The sequence below is a fragment of the Oncorhynchus nerka genome, linkage group LG4 (genome assembly GCF_034236695.1).
Source record: "Oncorhynchus nerka isolate Pitt River linkage group LG4, Oner_Uvic_2.0, whole genome shotgun sequence".
NCBI lineage: Eukaryota > Metazoa > Chordata > Actinopteri > Salmoniformes > Salmonidae > Oncorhynchus > Oncorhynchus nerka.
This window is the reverse complement of record NC_088399.1, coordinates 102,454,284-102,475,880: the sequence shown is the minus strand read 5'-3', so window position 1 is coordinate 102,475,880 and position 21,597 is coordinate 102,454,284. Positions and strand designations below refer to the sequence as shown.

At 45.6% G+C, this 21,597-nt stretch overlaps 1 protein-coding gene and 1 long non-coding RNA gene across 4 annotated transcripts in view; one reads left to right on the top strand and one right to left on the bottom strand.

Annotated features, from left to right (window-relative positions):
- Window positions 1-16,401, bottom strand: part of cibar1 (CBY1 interacting BAR domain containing 1) — a 30,952-nt gene extending 14,551 nt beyond the window's left edge. Inside the window, exons 1-7 of one of the 3 annotated variants that reach the window (XM_065018071.1) lie at window positions 16,204-16,400; window positions 15,708-15,942; window positions 15,429-15,497; window positions 7,404-7,505; window positions 4,915-4,971; window positions 4,685-4,789; window positions 2,571-2,684 (exon numbers count right to left, since the gene is read on the bottom strand). In XM_065018071.1, the coding sequence (XP_064874143.1) occupies window positions 2,571-2,684; window positions 4,685-4,789; window positions 4,915-4,971; window positions 7,404-7,505; window positions 15,429-15,497; window positions 15,708-15,942; window positions 16,204-16,232 (711 nt within the window). In that variant the 5' untranslated portion in view covers window positions 16,233-16,400. Of the gene's footprint in view, window positions 1-2,570; window positions 2,685-4,684; window positions 4,790-4,914; window positions 4,972-7,403; window positions 7,506-15,428; window positions 15,498-15,707; window positions 15,943-16,203 lie in introns of all 3 variants that reach the window. The other 2 variants (XM_065018074.1, XM_065018072.1) reach the window with 2 other exon arrangements.
- LOC135571493 (uncharacterized) overlaps window positions 15,109-21,597 on the top strand; it is a 75,186-nt gene continuing 68,697 nt past the window's right edge. Inside the window, exons 1-2 of the long non-coding RNA XR_010463863.1 lie at window positions 15,109-15,197; window positions 16,716-16,787. This is a non-coding gene — a long non-coding RNA (uncharacterized LOC135571493). The remainder of the gene's footprint in view (window positions 15,198-16,715; window positions 16,788-21,597) is intronic.

Genomic DNA, 21,597 nt, shown 5'->3' with positions numbered 1-21,597 from the left:
TGCTGCAGAATGAAAATGCTTTCATGACACAACTACTGTATAGATAAGATAAAACAGGTGTCAGTCAAACAGCTCAAAACCATCGATTAACAACAGTGCTCTAATGTTGGGTCGTGTCCAGTAGGGAGAAACGTTTTGAACACTGAGTGAAACAGGGAGGCGATAAAAAAAGAAGAAAATGGAAGACAGTTTTTGGTTCTGTTGCAACATGTTTTGCTACAGTGTTGACCATGACCCTGGTCTGCCCATTACCCCATAGCACCAGACATACTGCAGACATGGAGTCGTGGGAAGAAACCCTCAGATGCTGGGTGGGTTTTCTATTTCCCCAACTAGTGGTTAAGGTTAAGATTGGGGGAGGGGAAGCTGATCTGTACCAAGGTGAACAGCCAACAGGCTGAGAGACGGGGTGTTTTTGCCAAGCATCAGAACCTGTATTCACAAAGCGTCTCAGAGTTGTGCTGGTCTAGGATCCGGTCCCCCTGTCCATAGTGCTGGTCTAGGATCAGGTCCCCCTGTCCATAGTGCTGGTCTAGGATCAGGCCCCCACTGTCCATAGTGCTGGTCTAGGATCAGGCCCCCACTGTCCATAGTGCTGGTCTAGGATCAGGCCCCCACTGTCCATGTAATCTGATTCATTAGGATCCACAACGTGTCTCAGAGTAGTGCTGGTCTAGGATCAGGCCCCCACTGTCCATAGTGCTGGTCTAGGATCAGGCCCCCACTGTCCATAGTGCTGGTCTAGGATCAGGCCCCCACTGTCCATAGTGCTGGTCTAGGATCAGGCCCCCACTGTCCATAGTGCTGGTCTAGGATCAGGCCCCCACTGTCCATGTAATCTGATTCATTAGGATCCACAACGCGTCTCAGAGTTGAGAATGGAAACATTTTCCTCTTATGGGTAAAAATAAAAAGATAAGCTTTGTGAATTCATGCACATTTCACTTTATAACCACAGGCTACTAAATAATCTCATATGTATTATTATTGTTTCATTAACCTAGGCTACATCACGTTATTTCAGATTATCGCTTTGGAGCGCAATATCACGTTCTTAAAAAATAAAAATATTTTAAAAAAATCGGTCTAAAATTGGGCATGTGTGGGAAATAGAAGGCAGCCGTGAAAATGATAAGACCTTTCAAACATTATCGACTTGATGCCTACTGAAGTGGTTTAGTTGTTGAACAAGACTGAGGCGTGTGTTGGTACGTTTAACGGTAATACTGTCATAATTCAGATTTGAACAACCATCAGACTGTATGATTCAGTGCAATATGCCTATCACATTATTCAAAATATCAGAATTAGTAAAAATAATAAGTGTTATGCATGCCAATATATAAGGCAAGAATTAATAGGAGGCAAAGTGACCGTGTCATGAGAAAATCACATTAAACGTTTTCCAATTGCACCATAAAGATGTTTACTCCTGGCTTAACATCACCCTAAAACCTGGCTTAACATCACCCTAAAACCTGGCTTAACATCACCCTAAAACCTGGCTTAACATCACCCTAAAACCTGGCTTAACATCACCCTAAAACCTGGCTTAACATAACCCTAAAACCTGGCTTAACATCACCCTAAAACCTGACTTAACATCACCCTAAAACCTGGCTTAACATCACCCTAAAACCTGGCTTAACATCACCCTAAAACCTGGCTTAAACATCACCCTAAAACCTGACTTAACATCACCCTAAAACCTGGCTTAACATAACCCTAAAACCTGACTTAACATCACCCTAAAACCTGAGCTGGGAGGTTTGTTGTTGTCCTAAAACAAGTTACCAGGATTCCTAGAACCTTTTCTGATATGCTTTATGAATACAGGCCCATCTCCTATAACCCATACCACCAGATCCTCCTCTTCATCTCCTATAACCCATACCTCCAGATCCTCCTCTTCCTCTCCTATAACCTCCAGATCCTCCTCTTCCTCTCCTATAACCCATACCACCAGATCCTCCTCTTCATCTCCTATAACCCATACCTCCAGATCCTCCTCTTCCTCTCCTATAACCCATACCTCCAGATCCTCCTCTTCCTCTCCTATAACCCATACCTCCAGATCCTCCTCTTCCTCTCCTATAACCCATACCTCCAGATCCTCCTCTTCCTCTCCTATAACCCTTACCTCCAGATCCTCCTCTTCCTCTCCTATAACCCATACCTCCAGATCCTCCTCTTCCTCTCCTATAACCCATACCTCCAGATCCTCCTCTTCCTCTCCTATAACCCTTACCTCCAGATCCTCCTCTTCCTCTCCTATAACCTCCAGATCCTCCTCTTCCTCTCCTATAACCCTTACCTCCAGATCCTCCTCTTCCTCTCCTATAACCTCCAGATCCTCCTCTTCCTCTCCTATAACCCTTACCTCCAGATCCTCCTCCTATAACCCTTACCTCCAGATCCTCCTCTTCCTCTCCTATAACCCATACCTCCAGATCCTCCTCTTCCTCTCCTATAACCTCCAGATCCTCCTCTTCCTCTCCTATAACCTCCAGATCCTCCTCTTCCTCTCCTATAACCTCCAGATCCTCCTCTTCCTCTCCTATAACCCTTACCTCCAGATCCCCCTCTTCATCTACGTTGTGTATGCTCTGGTAAGCTGTGGTGTACGCCTCCAACGCCTTGGCATGGAACGACATCTCCACCGTCAAAAACTCCCCAAAGATCTTCTATAGGGAGAGAGAGGAGAGTAAGAACAGTATCACATTGTCAATATAGCACAATAGGAAGTAATGACAACTATCAAATTAATAAAGATTTGACGTGGGCCATAATCAATTATTGTAATAATGACTAAACAGATTACATTTAACAAAGAATGATTGGTATGGGTTAAATCTAATGACAAAGAAACACAGGATGCTATTTGGAGAGAGAATCATCAGAAAACAAAAAGATAATTGCTTGACACAAAAAAACGAGAGCAAATTAGAATGTTATCTGGCCCTAAACAGAGAGTACACAACGGCAGAATACCTGACCACTGGCCCTAAACAGAGAGTACACAGTGGCAGAATACCTGACCACTGTGACTGGCCCTAAACAGAGAGTACACAACGGCAGAATACCTGACCACTGTGACTGGCCCTAAACAGAGAGTACACAGTGGCAGAATACCTGACCACTGTGACTGACCCTAAACAGAGAGTACACAGTGGCAGAATACCTGACCACTGTGACTGGCCCTAAACAGAGTACACAGTGGCAGAATACCTGACCACTGTGACTGACCCTAAACAGAGAGTACACAGTGGCAGAATACCTGACCACTGTGACTGGCCCTAAACAGAGAGTACACAGCGGCAGAATACCTGACCACTGGCCCTAAACAGAGAGTACACAGTGGCAGAATACCTGACCACTGTGACTGGCCCTAAACAGAGAGTACACAGTGGCAGAATACCTGACCACTGTGACTGACCCTAAACAGAGAGTACACAGTGGCAGAATACCTGACCACTGTGACTGGCCCTAAACAGAGAGTACAGTGGCAGAATACCTGACCACTGTGACTGACCCTAAACAGAGAGTACACAGTGGCAGAATACCTGACCACTGTGACTGGCCCTAAACAGAGAGTACACAGTGGCAGAATACCTGACCACTGTGACTGACCCTAAACAGAGAGTACACAGTGGCAGAATACCTGACCACTGTGACTGGCCCTAAACAGAGAGTACACAGCGGCAGAATACCTGACCACTGGCCCTAAACAGAGAGTACACAGTGGCAGAATACCTGACCACTGGCCCTAAACAGAGAGTACACAGCGGCAGAATACCTGACCACTGTGACTGGCCCTAAACAGAGTACACAGCGGCAGAATACCTGACCACTGTGACTGACCCTAAACAGAGAGTACACAGTGGCAGAATACCTGACCACTGTGACTGGCCCTAAACAGAGTACACAGCGGCAGAATACCTGACCACTGTGACTGACCCTAAACAGAGAGTACACAACGGCAGAATACCTGACCACTGTGACTGGCCCTAAACAGAGTACACAGTGGCAGAATACCTGACCACTGTGACTGGCCCTAAACAGAGTACACAGTGGCAGAATACCTGACCACTGTGACTGACCAAAACTTAAGGAGATCTTTGACTATGTACAGACTCAGTGAGCATAGCCTTGCTATTGAGAAAGGCCGCCGTAGGCAGACATGGCTCTCAAGAGAAGACAGGCTATGTGCTCACTGCCCACACAATGAGGTGGAAACTGAGCTGCACTTCCTAACCTCCTGCCCAATGTATGACCATATTAGAGGCACATATTTCACTCAGATTACACAGATCCACAAATAACTTGAAAACAAACCCAATTTTGATAAACTCCCATATCTACTGGGTGAAATACCACAGTGTGACATCACAGCAGCAAGATGTGTGACCTGTTGCCACGAGAAAAGGGCAACCATTGAAGAACAAACACCATTGTAAATCCAACCCATATTTACGTTTATTTTCCCTTTTGTACTTTAACTATTTGCACAATATTACATTAATAATGTCTTTATTGTTTTGGAACTTTTGTGAGTGTCATGTTCACTGTTAATATGTATTGTTTATTTAACTTTTTTTTACCTAATTCACTTGCTTTGGCAATGTTAACATATTGTTTCCCATGCCAATAAATCCCTTCAATTGAAATGGAGAGATAGAGAGACCTTGATATCTTGTATTTTCTGCTTTTCAAACGCGTCTATTGTCTCCTCCAGTTGGCGTGTCGTACGCGTGGCGTCCATCGTGGCTCTCTGCAGGTCGCTTTCAGCCTGTTGTCACGACGACACAAAGCGACACGTAACATACACTTCAAATCATTTTTTCACAAATGGCTATTTGACTAAATAAATGTCTCAGATAAAGAGATTTGTTGAAATAAATGACTATACTGGACCGCCACCATACAACACCAGAGCTCCAGAGGTCTCAGAAGACAGACACCCACCTGGGACTGTTGGAATCATTAAGGGATTTAGGACATTAGCATCTTTCACCTGTCTTTAATATAGTTATGAATAACAGTGACAGCAATCAACATACTAGTGTTTAGTCTCATCCCATTGACCCTACTAGTCTCATCCCATTGACCTTACTAGTGTTTAGTCTCATCCCATTGACCTTACTAGTGTTTAGTCTCATCCCATTGACCTTACTAGTGTTTAGTCTCATCCCAATGACCTTACTAGTCTTTAGTCTCATCCCATTGACCTTACTAGTCTTTAGTCTCATCCCATTGACCTTACTAGTCTTTAGTCTCATCCCATTGACCTTACTAGGGTTTAGTCTCATCCCATTGACCTTACTAGGGTTTAGTCTCATCCCACCGACCTTAGTCTTTAATCTCATCCCATTGACATTACTAGTGTTTAGTCTCATCCCATCGACCTTAGTAGTCTTTAGTCTCATCCCATTGACCTTACTAGTGTTTAGTCTCATCCCATCGACCTTAGTCTTTAATCTCATCCCATTGACCTTACTAGTCTTTAGTCTCATCCCATTGACCTTACTAGTCTTTAGTCTCATCCCATTGACCTTACTAGGGTTTAGTCTCATCCCATTGACCTTACTAGGGTTTAGTCTCATCCCACCGACCTTAGTCTTTAATCTCATCCCATTGACCTTACTAGTGTTTAGTCTCATCCCATCGACCTTAGTCTTTAATCTCATCCCATTGACCTTACTAGTGTTTAGTCTCATCCCATTGACCTTACTAGTGTTTAGTCGCATCCCATCGACCTTACTAGGGTTTAGTCTCATCCCATTGACCTTACTAGTGTTTAGTCTCATCCCATTGACCTTACTAGGGTTTAGTCTCATCCCATCGATCTTACTAGGGTTTAGTCTCATCCCATCGACCTTACTAGTCTCATCCCATTGACCCTACTAGTGTTTAGTCTCATCCCATTGGCCTTACTAGTCTCATCCCATTGACCTTACTAGTGTTTAGTCTCATCCCATTGGCCTTACTAGTCTCATCCCATTGACCTTACTAGTGTTTAGTCTCATCCCATTGACCTTACTAGTGTTTAGTCTCATCCCAATGACCTTACTAGTGTTTAGTCTCATCCCAATGACCTTACTAGTCTTTAGTCTCATCCCATTGACCTTACTAGTCTTTAGTCTCATCCCATTGACCTTACTAGTGTTTAGTCTCATCCCAATGACCTTACTAGTCTCATCCCATTGACCTTACTAGTGTTTAGTCTCATCCCAATGACCTTACTAGTCTCATCCCATTGACCTTACTAGTCTCATCCCATTGACCTTACTAGTCTCATCCCATTGACCTTACTAGTCTCATCCCATTGACCTTACTAGTCTCATCCCATTGACCTTACTAGTGTTTAGTCTCATCCCAATGACCTTACTAGTCTCATCCCATTGACCTTACTAGTCTCATCCCATTGACCTTACTAGTGTTTAGTCTCATCCCACCGACCTTACTAGGGTTTAGTCTCATCCCATCGACCTTACTAGTGTTTAGTCTCATCCCATTGGCCTTACTAGTCTCATCCCATTGACCTTACTAGTCTCATCCCATTGACCTTACTAGTGTTTAGTCTCATCCCATTGGCCTTACTAGTCTCATCCCATTGACCTTACTAGTCTCATCCCATCGACCTTACTAGTGTTTAGTCTCATCCCAATGACCTTACTAGTCTTTAGTCTCATCCCATTGACCTTACTAGTCTTTAGTCTCATCCCATTGACCTTACTAGTGTTTAGTCTCATCCCAATGACCTTACTAGTCTCATCCCATTGACCTTACTAGTGTTTAGTCTCATCCCAATGACCTTACTAGTCTCATCCCATTGACCTTACTAGTCTCATCCCATTGACCTTACTAGTCTCATCCCATTGACCTTACTAGTCTCATCCCATTGACCTTACTAGTGTTTAGTCTCATCCCAATGACCTTACTAGTCTCATCCCATTGACCTTACTAGTCTCATCCCATTGACCTTACTAGTGTTTAGTCTCATCCCAATGACCTTACTAGTCTCATCCCATTGACCTTACTAGTGTTTAGTCTCATCCCATTGACCTCACTAGTCTCATCCCATTGACCTCTCTAGTGTTTAGTCTCATCCCATTGACCTTACTAGTCTTTAGTCTCATCCCATTGACCTTACTAGTCTTTAGTCTCATCCCATTGACCTTACTAGTGTTTAGTCTCATCCCAATGACCTTACTAGTCTCATCCCATTGACCTTACTAGTCTTTAGCCTCATCCCATTGACACGACTAGTCTTTAGCCTCATCCCATTGACCTTAGTAGTCTTTAGTCTCATCCCATTGACACACACATGCATACACCATAACAATGTAGCCTAAAACATGATTGGTGTAAAGGGCTGATAGGTGAGAGAGCAATAAGGATACAATGATCTGTCTGTCAGAAGGGTTTCTCTGTCTCATTCTCTCCAGCTGCTGCATCTGTTTAGACTCCCTGTTCCTGGCACTCTGACTGGTCTTCAGGTCCTCCTGTCAATCAGAGGTGCATGTTGAGGCAACTGGGGTTAGTGTCTCAAATCACACCCTATTCCCTGTATAGTGCACTAGTTTTGACCAGGAATCTATGGGTGCTGGACAACAGTAGTGAACTATATAAGGGAATATGGTGTCATCTGGGACAAACGTTTATACGTATTTCAATAAATTACGATTTCAATTAAAATCAAAGATCCAACATTCACAGTAAGATCCAACCAACTGTAGAATACAGCCAGGTCACAGTAAGATCCAACCAACTGTAGAATACAGCCAGGTCACAGTAAGATCCAACCAACTGTAGAATACAGCCAGGTCACAGTAAGATCCAACCAACTGTAGAATACAACCAGGTCACAGTAAGATCCAACCAACTGTAGAATACAGCCAGGTCACAGTAAGATCCAACCAACTGTAGAATACAGCCAGGTCACAGTAAGATCCAACCAACTGTAGAATACAGCCAGGTCACAGTAAGATCCAACCAACTGTAGAATACAACCAGGTCACAGTAAGATCCAACCAACTGTAGAATACAGCCAGGTCACAGTAAGATCCAACCAACTGTAGAATACAGCCAGGTCACAGTAAGATCCAACCAACTGTAGAATACAGCCAGGTCACAGTAAGATCCAACCAACTGTAGAATACAGCCAGGTCACAGTAAGATCCAACCAACTGTAGAATACAGCCAGGTCACAGTAAGATCCAACCAACTGTAGAATACAGCCAGGTCACAGTAAGATCCAACCAACTGTAGAATACAGCCAGGTCACAGTAAGATCCAACCAACTGTAGAATACAGCCAGGTCACAGTAAGATCCAACCAACTGTAGAATACAGCCAGGTCACAGTAAGATCCAACCAACTGTAGAATACAGCCAGGTCACAGTAAGATCCAACCAACTGTAGAATACAGCCAGGTCACAGTAAGATCCAACCAACTGTAGAATACAGCCAGGTCACAGTAAGATCCAACCAACTGTAGAATACAGCCAGGTCACAGTAAGATCCAACCAACTGTAGAATACAGCCAGGTCACAGTAAGATCCAACCAACTGTAGAATACAACCAGGTCACAGTAAGATCCAACCAACTGTAGAATACAGCCAGGTCACAGTAAGATCCAACCAACTGTAGAATACAGCCAGGTCACAGTAAGATCCAACCAACTGTAGAATACAACCAGGTCACAGTAAGATCCAACCAACTGTAGAATACAGCCAGGTCACAGTAAGATCCAACCAACTGTAGAATACAGCCAGGTCACAGTAAGATCCAACCAACTGTAGAATACAACCAGGTCACAGTAAGATCCAACCAACTGTAGAATACAGCCAGGTCACAGTAAGATCCAACCAACTGTAGAATACAGCCAGGTCACAGTAAGATCCAACCAACTGTAGAATACAACCAGGTCACAGTAAGATCCAACCAACTGTAGAATACAACCAGGTCACAGTAAGATCCAACCAACTGTAGAATACAGCCAGGTCACAGTAAGATCCAACCAACTGTAGAATACAACCAGGTCACAGTAAGATCCAACCAACTGTAGAATACAGCCAGGTCACAGTAAGATCCAACCAACTGTAGAATACAGCCAGGTCACAGTAAGATCCAACCAACTGTAGAATACAGCCAGGTCACAGTAAGATCCAACCAACTGTAGAATACAGCCAGGTCACAGTAAGATCCAACCAACTGTAGAATACAGCCAGGTCACAGTAAGATCCAACCAACTGTAGAATACAGCCAGGTCACAGTAAGATCCAACCAACTGTAGAATACAGCCAGGTCACAGTAAGATCCAACCAACTGTAGAATACAGCCAGGTCACAGTAAGATCCAACCAACTGTAGAATACAGCCAGGTCACAGTAAGATCCAACCAACTGTAGAATACAGCCAGGTCACAGTAAGATCCAACCAACTGTAGAATACAACCAGGTCACAGTAAGATCCAACCAACTGTAGAATACAGCCAGGTCACAGTAAGATCCAACCAACTGTAGAATACAGCCAGGTCACAGTAAGATCCAACCAACTGTAGAATACAACCAGGTCACAGTAAGATCCAACCAACTGTAGAATACAGCCAGGTCACAGTAAGATCCAACCAACTGTAGAATACAGCCAGGTCACAGTAAGATCCAACCAACTGTAGAATACAGCCAGGTCACAGTAAGATCCAACCAACTGTAGAATACAGCCAGGTCACAGTAAGATCCAACCAACTGTAGAATACAGCCAGGTCACAGTAAGATCCAACCAACTGTAGAATACAACCAGGTCACAGTAAGATCCAACCAACTGTAGAATACAGCCAGGTCACAGTAAGATCCAACCAACTGTAGAATACAGCCAGGTCACAGTAAGATCCAACCAACTGTAGAATACAGCCAGGTCACAGTAAGATCCAACCAACTGTAGAATACAGCCAGGTCACAGTAAGATCAACCAACTGTAGAATACAGCCAGGTCACAGTAAGATCCAACCAACTGTAGAATACAGCCAGGTCACAGTAAGATCCAACCAACTGTAGAATACAGCCAGGTCACAGTAAGATCCAACCAACTGTAGAATACAACCAGGTCACAGTAAGATCCAACCAACTGTAGAATACAACCAGGTCACAGTAAGATCCAACCAACTGTAGAATACAACCAGGTCACAGTAAGATCCAACCAACTGTAGAATACAGCCAGGTCACAGTAAGATCCAACCAACTGTAGAATACAACCAGGTCACAGTAAGATCCAACCAACTGTAGAATACAGCCAGGTCACAGTAAGGTCCAACCAACTGTAGAATACAGCCAGGTCACAGTAAGATCCAACCAACTGTAGAATACAACCAGGTCACAGTAAGATCCAACCAACTGTAGAATACAGCCAGGTCACAGTAAGATCCAACCAACTGTAGAATACAACCAGGTCACAGTAAGATCCAACCAACTGTAGAATACAACTAGGTCACAGTAAGATCCAACCAACTGTAGAATACAGCCAGGTCACAGTAAGATCCAACCAACTGTAGAATACAGCCAGGTCACAGTAAGATCCAACCAACTGTAGAATACAGCCAGGTCACAGTAAGATCCAACCAACTGTAGAATACAGCCAGGTCACAGTAAGATCCAACCAACTGTAGAATACAGCCAGGTCACAGTAAGATCCAACCAACTGTAGAATACAGCCAGGTCACAGTAAGATCCAACCAACTGTAGAATACAGCCAGGTCACAGTAAGATCCAACCAACTGTAGAATACAGCCAGGTCACAGTAAGATCCAACCAACTGTAGAATACAGCCAGGTCACAGTAAGATCCAACCAACTGTAGAATACAGCCAGGTCACAGTAAGATCCAACCAACTGTAGAATACAGCCAGGTCACAGTAAGATCCAACCAACTGTAGAATACAGCCAGGTCACAGTAAGATCCAACCAACTGTAGAATACAGCCAGGTCACAGTAAGATCCAACCAACTGTAGAATACAGCCAGGTCACAGTAAGATCCAACCAACTGTAGAATACAGCCAGGTCACAGTAAGATCCAACCAACTGTAGAATACAGCCAGGTCACAGTAAGATCCAACCAACTGTAGAATACAACCAGGTCACAGTAAGATCCAACCAACTGTAGAATACAACCAGGTCACAGTAAGATCCAACCAACTGTAGAATACAACCAGGTCACAGTAAGATCCAACCAACTGTAGAATACAACCAGGTCACAGTAAGATCCAACCAACTGTAGAATACAGCCAGGTCACAGTAAGATCCAACCAACTGTAGAATACAGCCAGGTCACAGTAAGATCCAACCAACTGTAGAATACAGCCAGGTCACAGTAAGATCCAACCAACTGTAGAATACAACCAGGTCACAGTAAGATCCAACCAACTGTAGAATACAGCCAGGTCACAGTAAGATCCAACCAACTGTAGAATACAACCAGGTCACAGTAAGATCCAACCAACTGTAGAATACAACCAGGTCACAGTAAGATCCAACCAACTGTAGAATACAGCCAGGTCACAGTAAGATCCAACCAACTGTAGAATACAGCCAGGTCACAGTAAGATCCAACCAACTGTAGAATACAACCAGGTCACAGTAAGATCCAACCAACTGTAGAATACAGCCAGGTCACAGTAAGATCCAACCAACTGTAGAATACAGCCAGGTCACAGTAAGATCCAACCAACTGTAGAATACAGCCAGGTCACAGTAAGATCCAACCAACTGTAGAATACAGCCAGGTCACAGTAAGATCCAACCAACTGTAGAATACAGCCAGGTCACAGTAAGATCCAACCAACTGTAGAATACAGCCAGGTCACAGTAAGATCCAACCAACTGTAGAATACAGCCAGGTCACAGTAAGATCCAACCAACTGTAGAATACAGCCAGGTCACAGTAAGATCCAACCAACTGTAGAATACAGCCAGGTCACAGTAAGATCCAACCAACTGTAGAATACAGCCAGGTCACAGTAAGATCCAACCAACTGTAGAATACAGCCAGGTCACAGTAAGATCCAACCAACTGTAGAATACAGCCAGGTCACAGTAAGATCCAACCAACTGTAGAATACAGCCAGGTCACAGTAAGATCCAACCAACTGTAGAATACAGCCAGGTCACAGTAAGATCCAACCAACTGTAGAATACAGCCAGGTCACAGTAAGATCCAACCAACTGTAGAATACAACCAGGTCACAGTAAGATCCAACCAACTGTAGAATACAACCAGGTCACAGTAAGATCCAACCAACTGTAGAATACAACCAGGTCACAGTAAGATCCAACCAACTGTAGAATACAACCAGGTCACAGTAAGATCCAACCAACTGTAGAATACAGCCAGGTCACAGTAAGATCCAACCAACTGTAGAATACAGCCAGGTCACAGTAAGATCCAACCAACTGTAGAATACAACCAGGTCACAGTAAGATCCAACCAACTGTAGAATACAGCCAGGTCACAGTAAGATCCAACCAACTGTAGAATACAGCCAGGTCACAGTAAGATCCAACCAACTGTAGAATACAACCAGGTCACAGTAAGATCCAACCAACTGTAGAATACAGCCAGGTCACAGTAAGATCCAACCAACTGTAGAATACAACCAGGTCACAGTAAGATCCAACCAACTGTAGAATACAGCCAGGTCACAGTAAGATCCAACCAACTGTAGAATACAGCCAGGTCACAGTAAGATCCAACCAACTGTAGAATACAACCAGGTCACAGTAAGATCCAACCAACTGTAGAATACAACCAGGTCACAGTAAAACCGGGATTTAAATGAATCATCAACATAATGGGTCAATCATATAAAAGTGGTAAATTGCATGAAGTTTAAAATGCATTGTCATTAGACCTGGCAGTGTGGTGCCAGGACAACAACCTGTCCTACAACAATGAGGAAGCCTATAGGGAGGTCAGAGACCTGGTCGTGTGGTGCCAGGACAACAACCTGTCCTACAACAATGAGGAAGCCTATAGGGAGGTCAGAGACCTGGCAGTGTGGTGCCAGGACAACAACCTCTCCCTCAACAATGAGGAAGCCTATAGGGAGGTCAGAGACCTGGCAGTGTGGTGCCAGGACAACAACCTCTCCCTCAACAATGAGGAAGCCTATAGGGAGGTCAGAGACCTGGCAGTGTGGTGCCAGGACAACAACCTCTCCCTCAACAATGAGGAAGCCTATAGGGAGGTCAGAGACCTGGCAGTGTGGTGCCAGGACAACAACCTGTCCTACAACAATGAGGAAGCCTATAGGGAGGTCTCTGGCAGTGTGGTGCCAGCACAACAACCTCTCCCTCAACAATGAGGAAGCCTATAGGGAGGTCAGAGACCTGGCAGTGTGGTGCCAGGACAACAACCTGTCCTACAACAATGAGGAAGCCTATAGGGAGGTCAGAGACCTGGTCGTGTGGTGCCAGGACAACAACCTGTCCTACAACAATGAGGAAGCCTATAGGGAGGTCAGAGACCTGGCAGTGTGGTGCCAGGACAACAACCTCTCCCTCAACAATGAGGAAGCCTATAGGGAGGTCAGAGACCTGGCAGTGTGGTGCCAGGACAACAACCTCTCCCTCAACAATGAGGAAGCCTATAGGGAGGTCAGAGACCTGGCAGTGTGGTGCCAGGACAACAACCTCTCCCTCAACAATGAGGAAGCCTATAGGGAGGTCAGAGACCTGGCAGTGTGGTGCCAGGACAACAACCTGTCCTACAACAATGAGGAAGCCTATAGGGAGGTCTCTGGCAGTGTGGTGCCAGGACAACAACCTGTCCTACAACAATGAGGAAGCCTATAGGGAGGTCAGAGACCTGGCAGTGTGGTGCCAGGACAACAACCTGTCCTACAACGTTGAGTCAGCCTATAGGGAGGTCAGAGACCTGGCAGTGTGGTGCCAGGACAACAACCTGTCCTACAACGTTGAGTCAGCCTATAGGGAGGTCAGAGACCTGGCAGTGTGGTGCCAGGACAACAACCTCTCCCTCAACAATGAGGAAGCCTATAGGGAGGTCAGAGACCTGGTCGTGTGGTGCCAGGACAACAACCTGTCCTACAACAATGAGGAAGCCTATAGGGAGGTCTCTGGCAGTGTGGTGCCAGGACAACAACATGTGTAGATAGCCATGCTATCATTGACTTGGTACTGGTACCTCGTGTAGATAGCCATGCTATCATTGACTTGGTACTGGTACCTCGTGTAGATAGCCATGCTATCATTGACTTGGTACTACTGGTACCTCGTGTATATAGCCATGCTATCATTGACTTGGTACTGGTACCTCGTGTATATAGCCATGCTATCATTGACTTGGTACTGGTACCTCGTGTAATAGCCATGCTATCATTGACTTGGTACTGGTACCTCGTGTATATAGCCATGCTATCATTGACTTGGTACTGGTACCTCGTGTAGATAGCCATGCTATCATTGACTTGGTACTGGTACCTCGTGTAGATAGCCATGCTATCATTGACTTGGTACTGGTACCTCGTGTATATAGCCATGCTATCATTGACTTGGTACTGGTACCTCGTGTATATAGCCATGCTATCATTGACTTGGTACTGGTACCTCGTGTATATAGCCATGCTATCATTGACTTGGTACTGGTACCTCGTGTATATAGCCATGCTATCATTGACTTGGTACTGGTACCTCGTGTATATAGCCATGCTATCATTGACTTGGTACTGGTACCTCGTGTATATAGCCATGCTATCATTGACTTGGTACTGGTACCTCGTGTAGATAGCCATGCTATCATTGACTTGGTACTGGTACCTCGTGTATATAGCCATGCTATCATTGACTTGGTACTGGTACCTCGTGTATATAGCCATGCTATTGTTGCTCATTGTGTATTTCTTCCTTGTGTTACAATTTTTTTTATACAATTTATTTCATTTGGTATTTTATTGTTCTCTGCATTGTTGGGAAGGGTCCACAAGTAAGCATTTCACTGATAGTCTACACCTGTTTACGAAGCATGTGACAATTAAAATGTTACTTGAGGAATCTAATTTCATTGGTCCTCAACTCATGGCTCAGTCATTTCATTCAGGGTAAGCGGAGTTAGCCGTGTGCTAGCCTGCCACAGAACAGGACCGTTCTGAAGGATTTGTTGCCATAGAAATGTACCTGGCTAAAAGGTGAGACACTTTCATATGACCGCTTTATCCCGAGTTGAACTCAAGAGTTGACCAAAGTTACCTTGCTAACTCCTCAAACCTGCTCGTATGACACCCCTCCGGTGTGCAACAGACTTTCTGTTCTGTTGACACAACAGGATAGAGGATAACTGTCACGCAAAACAGCAGGCCTATACATCAGAACAGAAACACGACCCGCAGTCTTATCCAAATATGGGACTGTAATCTTACCCTTTTAAGTTTAACAACACTTCCATAGCTTTTCAAAGGCTCTACCACTTTGGCTTCAAGCCTCTCCACCTGCAAATACATTGGGAATATCAAAGTTACTTAGTTAAATCGATTCCTGAGAGGATTTGAAATCATAGGTAGCTAGATTAGAAGATACAAATACCCGCAGATGAAACATTATCAATAGAAGTCGGTACTATTTTCAATAACAACCATATTTATAGAATGTATCCATTATGGTTGAAAATGATCAGGCAATATTATGGTGCGTAGGTTTACCTCTGCTTGACGATAATCCTGAACTTTGGCAAGGTTGTCTGCAAACTGTTTCATACCCCTCTGCAGATTTGGCGTTTCTGTCTCCGCATAGATGCTGATCTCTCTGACCAGTAGGTCTGCCTTGTCCCGTAACCTCGCCGTTTTACGCACGTAGGCGGCGAACAGTTGGCACATCTCTCCAAAGTGCTTCTCCGTGTTGGTGATGTTCTCCTGGATCTGTCTGGTCTGGCTGTCTCTGTGATGGGAACATCCGGGTAACTTTAGCTAGCTAGCTAACCTGAAGTTACATAGCTAGCCAAACTATCATATAAACACTGATATCAAGCTAAAGGTTTAACGCAATAGCTAGCCAGCTGGTTCAATAATTGAAGAAAAGGTTAGCTAACTAACAAGTCACTAAAAAGTTATATAAATCAAGAATTTTGCACGATGTCTAACGTCTTTACGATAGCTAACGTTAGTTTGCTCTGTCTTGCAAGTTGTAAACATGCCTTACCTTGCCCTTGCATCCGGAGTCCGGCTCATAACTGCAGAGTAAAAAGTGGTAATGCGATCCGGTATAAAACAATGCTACGATGCAGATACGCTTCTGATCCAGCAGTTAGCTAGCTAACGGGTGAGTGGGATTGATTTGCTCGTGTAATAAGCTAGCAAGCTTCACGTCCGGGAGCCGTTTCCATGGAGATGATTATTTCCGGTAGAGTATGATGGGAAATGGAGGCACCCACGAGGAGCTCTGTCACTGCCTACATTTTATGGACATCAACTGTATGTGTGCATTTCTTTGTCTTGTTTTTACTAAAGAGTTCTAACTTTTAAACAATTAATTTATTATTCTAGTTATTTCAGATGTATCGTCATTAGTTGGTTTTAGGCCACACAATTCCTTATAATAACAGATGGGGATATTGCCTTTAATTAATAATGGACCATCTAAAATTCAGTTATATCTAGTGGAACTAACATTACTCTCCACCACTAGTGACAAGAACATTTTATGAATTATAGGCCTACCTGTTGCTGACGTGTTAACTGGCTCGTCCTGAAGTCCTATTTATCCACACCAATCCAAAGACAGAGGTAAAGTTGCACAGGCATTCAACAGACATTCAACAGACATTCAACAGACATTCAACAGGCATTCCACAGGCATTCCACAGGCATTCCACAGACATTCCACAGACATTCAACAGGCATTCAACAGACATTCCACAGGCATTCCACAGGCATTCCACAGGCATTCCACAGGCATTCCACGGGCATTCCACGGGCATTCCACGGGCATTCCACGGGCATTCCACGGGCATTCCACGGGCATTCCACGGGCATTCCACAGGCATTCAACGGGCATTCCACAGGCATTCCACAGACATTCCACAGACATTCACTAGACATGATTTATTCTATAAATGTTTAGCATACTTTTACAATTTTTGTTCTAAGTGAAAATTCCAGTTTTGATTTGATAGAGTCATGTAGTCCGTCTAGAGGGCATGTAGTCCGTCTAGAGGGCATGTAGTCTGTCTAGAGGGCATGTAGTCTGTCTAGAGGGCATGTAGTCTGTCTAGAGGGCGTGTAGTCCGTCTAGAGGGCGTGTAGTCCGTCTAGAGGGCGTGTAGTCCGTCTAGAGGGCGTGTGGTCCGTCTAGAGGGCGTGTGGTCCGTCTAGAGGGCGTGTGGTCCGTCTAGAGGGCGTGTGGTCCGTCTAGAGGGCGTGTGGTCCGTCTAGAGGGCGTGTGGTCCGTCTAGAGGGCGTGTGGTCCGTCTAGAGGGCGTGTGGTCCGTCTAGAGGGCGTGTGGTCCGTCTAGAGGGCGTGTGGTCCGTCTAGAGGGCGTGTGGTCCGTCTAGTGGGCGTGTGGTCCGTCTAGTGGGCGTGTGGTCCGTCTAGAGGGCGTGTGGTCCGTCTAGAGGGCGTGTGGTCCGTCTAGAGGCGTGTGGTCCGTCTAGAGGGCGTGTGGTCCGTCTAGAGGGCGTGTGGTCCGTCTAGAGGCGTGTGGTCCGTCTAGAGTGCGTGTGGTCCGTCTAGAGTGCGTGTGGTCCGTCTAGAGGGCGTGTGGTCCGTCTAGAGGGCGTGTGGTCCGTCTAGAGGGCGTGTGGTCCGTCTAGAGGGCGTGTGGTCCGTCTAGAGGGCGTGTGGTCCGTCTAGAGGGCGTGTGGTCCGTCTAGTGGGCGTGTGGTCCGTCTAGTGGGCGTGTGGTCCGTCTAGAGGGCGTGTGGTCCGTCTAGAGGGCGTGTGGTCCGTCTAGAGGGCGTGTGGTCCGTCTAGAGGGCGTGTGGTCCGTCTAGAGGGCGTGTGGTCCGTCTAGAGGGCGTGTGGTCCGTCTAGAGGGCGTGTGGTCCGTCTAGAGGGCGTGTGGTCCGTCTAGAGGGCGTGTGGTCCGTCTAGAGGGCGTGTGGTCCGTCTAGAGGGCGTGTGGTCCGTCTAGAGGGCGTGTGGTCCGTCTAGAGGGCGTGTGGTCCGTCTAGAGGGCGTGTGGTCCGTCTAGAGGGCGTGTGGTCCGTCTAGAGGGCGTGTGGTCCGTCTAGAGGCCGTGTGGTCGAAGTTCTAACCAGTCTGTTACACCCTATTAGAAGGGGCCTGTCATGAAATGTTGCATCTTCAGTCATATTCAATTAGATTACAGCCTGACTAACAAAGAAGACGAGTGGATGGATCAAGAGGACACAACCAAGAGGAGCAACACGGACATTCCACAGTGGAGATAAGGAAAACTAAGACTGAACCATAACATACACTACCATTCAAAGTAGATTTATTATATATAATAATAATAATAATAATATATATATGAATATTTATTATAAATAAAGTTTATTTTTCACATTCGCCGACTACAACAGACTGTACAGTGAAATACTTACGTACAAGCCCTTAACCAACAATGCAGTTCAACAAGAGTTAAGCAAATATTTAAAAAATTAACTAAAGCAAAAAAATATATATAAATCAGATCAATCAAAAAGTAACACAAGAAATGTACATGACAATAACGAGGCTATATACAGGGTATTACAGTACAGAGTCAATGTGGAGGCTATATACAGGGGGTACTGGTACAGAGTCAATGTGGAGACTATATACAGGGGGTACTGGTACAGAGTCAATGTGGAGACTATATACAGAGGGTACTGGTACAGAGTCAATGTGGAGGCTATATACAGGGGGTACTGGTACAGAGTCAATGTGGAGACTATATACAGAGGGTACTGGTACAGAGTCAATGTGGAGACTATATACAGGGGGTACTGGTACAGAGTCAATGTGGAGGCTATATACAGGGGGTACTGGTACAGAGTCAATGTGGAGGCTATATACAGGGGGTACTGGTACAGAGTCAATGTGGAGGCTATATACAGGGGGTACTGGTACAGAGTCAATGTGGAGGCTATATACAGGGGGTACTGGTACAGAGTCAATGTGGAGGCTATATACAGGGTATTACGGTACAGAGTCAATGTGGAGGCTATATACAGGGTGTTACGGTACAGAGTCAATGTGGAGGCTATATACAGGGTGTTACGGTACAGAGTCAATGTGGAGGTTATATACAGGGTGTTACGGTACAGAGTCAATGTGGAGACTATATACAGAGGGTACTGGTACAGAGTCAATGTGGAGGCTATATACAGGGGGTACCGGTACAGAGTCAATGTGGAGGCTATATACAGGGGGTACTGGTACAGAGTCAATGTGGAGACTATATACAGGGTATTACGGTACAGAGTCAATGTGGAGGCTATATACAGGGGGTACTGGTACAGAGTCAATGTGGAGACTATATACAGAGGGTACTGGTACAGAGTCAATGTGGAGACTATATACAGGGGGTACTGGTACAGAGTCAATGTGGAGGCTATATACAGGGGGTACTGGTACAGAGTCAATGTGGAGGCTATATACAGGGGGTACTGGTACAGAGTCAATGTGGAGGCAATATACAGGGGGTACTGGTACAGAGTCAATGTGGAGGCTATATACAGGGGGTACTGGTACAGAGTCAATGTGGAGGCTATATACAGGGGGTACCGGTACAGAGTCAATGTGGAGGCTATATACAGGGGGTACTGGTACAGAGTCAATGTGGAGACTATATACAGGGTATTACGGTACAGAGTCAATGTGGAGGCTATATACAGGGGGTACTGGTACAGAGTCAATGTGGAGACTATATACAGGGGGTACTGGTACAGAGTCAATGTGGAGACTATATACAGGGGGTACTGGTACAGAGTCAATGTGGAGGCTATATACAGGGGGTACCGGTACAGAGTCAATGTGGAGGCTATATACAGGGGTACCAGTACAGAGTCAATGTGGAGGCTATATACAGGGGGTACCGGTACAGAGTCAATGTGGAGGCTATATACAGGGGTACCGGTGCCCGAGTCAATGTGGAGGCTATATACAGGGGGTACCGGTACCGAGTCAATGTGGAGGCTATATACAGGGGGTACCGGTACAGAGTCAATGTGGAGGCTATATACAGGGGGTACCAGTACAGAGTCAATGTGGAGGCTATATACAGGGGGTACCGGTACAGAGTCAATGTGGAGGCTATATACAGGGGGTACCAGTACAGAGTCAATGTGGAGGCTATATACAGGGGTACCGGTACAGAGTCAATGTGGAGGCTATATACAGGGGGTACCAGTACAGAGTCAATGTGGAGGCTATATACAGGGGGTACCGGTACAGAGTCAATGTGGAGGCTATATACAGGGGTACCAGTACAGAGTCAATGTGGAGGCTATATACAGGGGGTACCGGTACAGAGTCAATGTGGAGGCTATATACAGGGGGTACTGGTACAGAGTCAATGTGGAGGCTATATACAGGGGGTACCGGTACAGAGTCAATGTGGAGACTATATACAGGGGTACTGGTACAGAGTCAATGTGGAGACTATATACAGGGGGTACTGGTACAGAGTCAATGTGGAGGCTATATACAGGGGTACCGGTACAGAGTCAATGTGGAGGCTATATACAGGGGTACCGGTACAGAGTCAATGTGGAGGCTATATACAGGGGGTACCGGTACAGAGTCAATGTGGAGGCTATATACAGGGGGTACCGGTACAGAGTCAATGTGGAGACTATATACAGGGGGTACCGGTACAGAGTCAATGTGGAGGCTATATACAGGGGGTACCGGTACCAAGGCTCTATACAGGGGGTACTGGTACAGAGTCAATGTGGAGGCTATATACAGGGGGTACCGGTACAGAGTCAATGTGGAGGTTATATACAGGGGGTACCGGTACAGAGTCAATGTGGAGGCTATATACAGGGGTACCGGTACAGAGTCAATGTGGAGACTATATACAGGGGGTACCGGTACAGAGTCAATGTGGAGGCTATATACAGGGGGTACCGGTACAGAGTCAATGTGGAGGCTATATACAGGGGGTACTGGTACAGAGTCAATGTGGAGGCTATATACAGGGGGTACTGGTACAGAGTCAATGTGGAGGCTATATACAGGGGGTACCGGTACAGAGTCAATGTGGAGGCTATATACAGGGGGTACCAGTACAGAGTCAATGTGGAGGCTATATACAGGGGGTACCAGTACAGAGTCAATGTGGAGGCTATATACAGGGGGTACCGGTACCAAGGCAATGTGGAGGCTATATACAGGGGGTACCGGTACCAAGGCAATGTGGAGGCTATATACAGGGGGCACCGGTACAGAGTCAATGTGGAGGCTATATACAGGGGGTACCGGTACCAAGGCAATGTGGAGGCTATATACAGGGGGTACCGGTACCAAGGCAATGTGGAGGCTATATACAGGGGGTACCGGTACCAAGGCAATGTGGAGGTTATATACAGGGGGTACCGGTACCAAGGCAATGTGGAGGCTATATACAGGGGGTACCGGTACCAA